General features: G+C 49.7%; 1 protein-coding gene across 1 annotated transcript in view; it reads left to right on the top strand.

Annotated features, from left to right (window-relative positions):
- Positions 1–1,940: 1,940 nt before the first annotated feature.
- The window catches only part of ADGRA3 (adhesion G protein-coupled receptor A3), a 125,108-nt gene continuing 124,007 nt past the window's right edge, over positions 1,941–3,041 (top strand). Inside the window, exons 1-2 of the mRNA XM_025887523.2 lie at positions 1,941–1,960; positions 2,483–2,736. Of these exons, the coding sequence (XP_025743308.1) occupies positions 1,941–1,960; positions 2,483–2,736 (274 nt within the window). The remainder of the gene's footprint in view (positions 1,961–2,482; positions 2,737–3,041) is intronic.

Below are 3,041 nucleotides of genomic sequence, written 5' to 3'. Positions count from 1 at the left end.
CAGACGGTATCATCCTCTGAGATTTTTCTAAGTGTAGACAAGATGACTTGCCGTTCTATGAACCCATACTGGTACAGAAATGATGATAAACGAGGGTTGGATAATTCGAAGGACTACAGTGTTGAGAGATAGGCTTCCTTAAGTTCTTTCCAGTTTTCATATACCACTATATTGTGATCTCTAATGAGTTTTATTTTTCAAAGGTTTCTGTGCAAGAATGGCTGAAGTTATCCATGTAAGAAAACATTTCATTTCTTCCATGTTTCTCCTTGGATTCATGGTACCACTTGAGATTCTTTTTCTTGTAATTCTATACTTTATATAACTTTCTTAACACAGTGAAGTGAAAAGAAGATATGTATCAAATTGGTATTAGTACTTGTGGCACACAAATTTCAAAACAGACATGCACAGTTACTTCAACTATAGGCTGAAACAGAATATGTGAAAATACGCACAGATTCTAAATTCACATGACAATTTGTAGCTATGACGATAGGAATATGGCTATTAAAAACTTCCATTTTGCTTCCATTTCTTTTATAAAGAAAATGGATGATGATGACGATTGTGGTAGTGGATAATAATTCTTTACATAAATTCAAGAGAAATGTAAGCAATTTTGCCTCCTTAACACAGAGGCATTTATTTTTGCCTTCTAGCTGATATACAGATTTATTTTATGTATTTATTTTTTATTTTTAAGTAGGCTCCCTGCCTAAGATGGGGCTTGAACTCACAACCCTGAGCTCAAGAGCTGCATTTTCTTCTGACTGAGCTAGCCAGGCACCCCTGATAGACAGATTTAAAGCTACTTAATAGTGATGAGGATCTCCCACTTTTTCTACCCATCGGTGTGGAGATCTGTAGTGTTCAGTGGGGTAGCCATTGGGTCCCTTGGGCTATTTAAACTCAAATTTAAATTAATTAAAATTAAAATGAGAAATTATCTTACCTCACACTGGCTACACATCAAGTATTAAGCAGTCACCTGTAGCTGCCATATTGGACAACACAGACCTGGAATATTTCTGTCAGGGAACATACTATTAGCAATGGATACTGTTGGATTCATATAGTCGAATCTCAAAAAATGTTGGTCGAATGAAGTCCTATTTAAATATTAATGCAAGAGTGTACATTAGATGGAGATAATTTATTTACTATTGAGAAAAATCTAGTCATAGATTCCTGGGAACTGGTCCCTTGGATAAGGGGCCAGTTCTTGCTGGGGCCTTAGACCCAGGCAAGAAAAGCCCTGCCCTGGGCTCTGCCTTTAAAAGCCACCACCTTAGCTCCCCTCCCCAAGAGGAAAAATTCCCCAGGGACAAGGGATGTGTTCCCCAAGAGCTTGTGTCCCCTTCCTGCTTCTAGACCTAATCCAAGGTACCCAGGACCGAGTAATTCACTGATCAAAAACTCCTGGGGGTACCCGGGTGGCTCAGTGGGTTAAACATCTGATTCTTGGTTTTCTCTCAGGTCCTGAGCTCCAGGGTCATGAGATGGAGCTCCTGGTTCCCTCAGCTGCCCCTGCTCCACTCAGAAACCCTATGGGCATGAGAGCTGTCTCTCAAATAAATGTGTACATCTTTAAAAAAAAAAAAAAATTCCCAAGGCTACTTCTGGGTTCTGAGCAGACCCCTTTCCAGAATTGTCCTCCCAAGGGAAGACCAAAAAACTGATGCGTGCCCTGCTAGGCCAAGGGTGACTGCTTGAGGTCCTGGACAGAGCTTGGATGAGTGGACTCAGGTATCCACACATGTGCAGAAAGCCCCTCTTGTTCACGAACGGAGCCGGCACAGGAAGCAATGCGGGGGGGGGGGGGGGGGGAAGTGTGTAGGCCAAGGGCTGGGGTCTGGCTCTTTGCTCCCTGCCAGTTTCAGGGTGGACATGCAAGGCATCTGAGATCTCAGCAGACGCACCTGGCCTTGGCGGGTGTTATGAAGATACGTTACTCAAGGTGAGAAAACAGAGTATCTTTTATTTTTTAGCTTGACATATTTCTTGTAAATATTGAAACACAGAGTATGTCAGCCCTGGTCCTGCAAATATTAGGGTGGGGCTGTCAGCCCTACAGAGCGGAGTAATAGATTTAGCTGCGGTTTCTTGGCTACTTTGGTCATTATTGCTCTAACTGGTTACATCTCAGGTATCTGCGGGTGTCAGAGGAAAATTTCTTTCAAAAGGCTGCTTGCTGGTCCAGTGGGACCCCGATGCATCTTTTCGAGTTCACAGCTGGAGCTGCTGAAGGCCAGAAACAGCTTCTGAGAGTCCACGTTTCTGGAGAGGGACCCGTTCCTTGCTCTGGTGCATTTGGGACAAATGAGACGACCCTGTTCCAAGAGAAGGCGTGAAATCCCTTGCGGGGGGCGGGGGGGGCAGGGGTGAGATAGGAAGGTACAGTTGGCTTGGGGCACTTTCCCTTTCCTTTCTTTCTCCGAGTAAATTCATTCCTGCTCTTCTCCCTCACTCCAAATTCCAGGCCAGGGCTCCGCGGGCGGAATGGGCGGCCCCCAGGGGCGCACAGGGCGGCTTTGTCTGGAGGGCAGCAGAGGGAAGCGGGGGACAGTGGCCACCGTGGCTTGGAATTCGGACTAGAACTTTCTTCCGCCCTCTCCAAGAGTAACCGGACTCCCGCGGGGCCCGCACAAATGCTGGCCCGAGGCCGAGGCCGAGGCCGGGCCCGTCGAGTACCGCGTCGGGGGTCGGGCCCCCGGGCCCTGGCGGGCGGCGCAGGTCTGGGAGCGCGCTCGTCCTAACCCGAGCCGCGGGCGGCGGGAGGCGCGAGGAGAGGAGAGGAGGAGGAGGAGGAGGAGGAGGGGAAGGGGCGGTGGCGGCCGCGGGCGGGGAGGAGCCGCCGCGGGCAGTGGCCGGGGGAGGCGGCGGCGGCGGCGACGGTGGAGGAGGTGGAGGAGGTGGAGGAGGTGGAGGAGGTGGAGGAGCAGGAGGCGGTGCTCCCGCGGGGCTAGAGAGCGGTGCTGGGACCCGCGCGGCCGTGACCCCGCGGCTCCCCGGAGGCCGAGCGCCGCCGCAGCGGACAA

Source organism: Callorhinus ursinus, unplaced genomic scaffold, assembly GCF_003265705.2.
Source record: "Callorhinus ursinus isolate GAN/ISIS: 27379988/994484 unplaced genomic scaffold, GSC_fseal_2.0 scaffold4, whole genome shotgun sequence".
Taxonomy (NCBI): Eukaryota; Metazoa; Chordata; class Mammalia; order Carnivora; family Otariidae; genus Callorhinus; species Callorhinus ursinus.
Note: the sequence above shows the minus strand (reverse complement) of the source record. Positions and strands in the feature narration are given on the sequence as shown.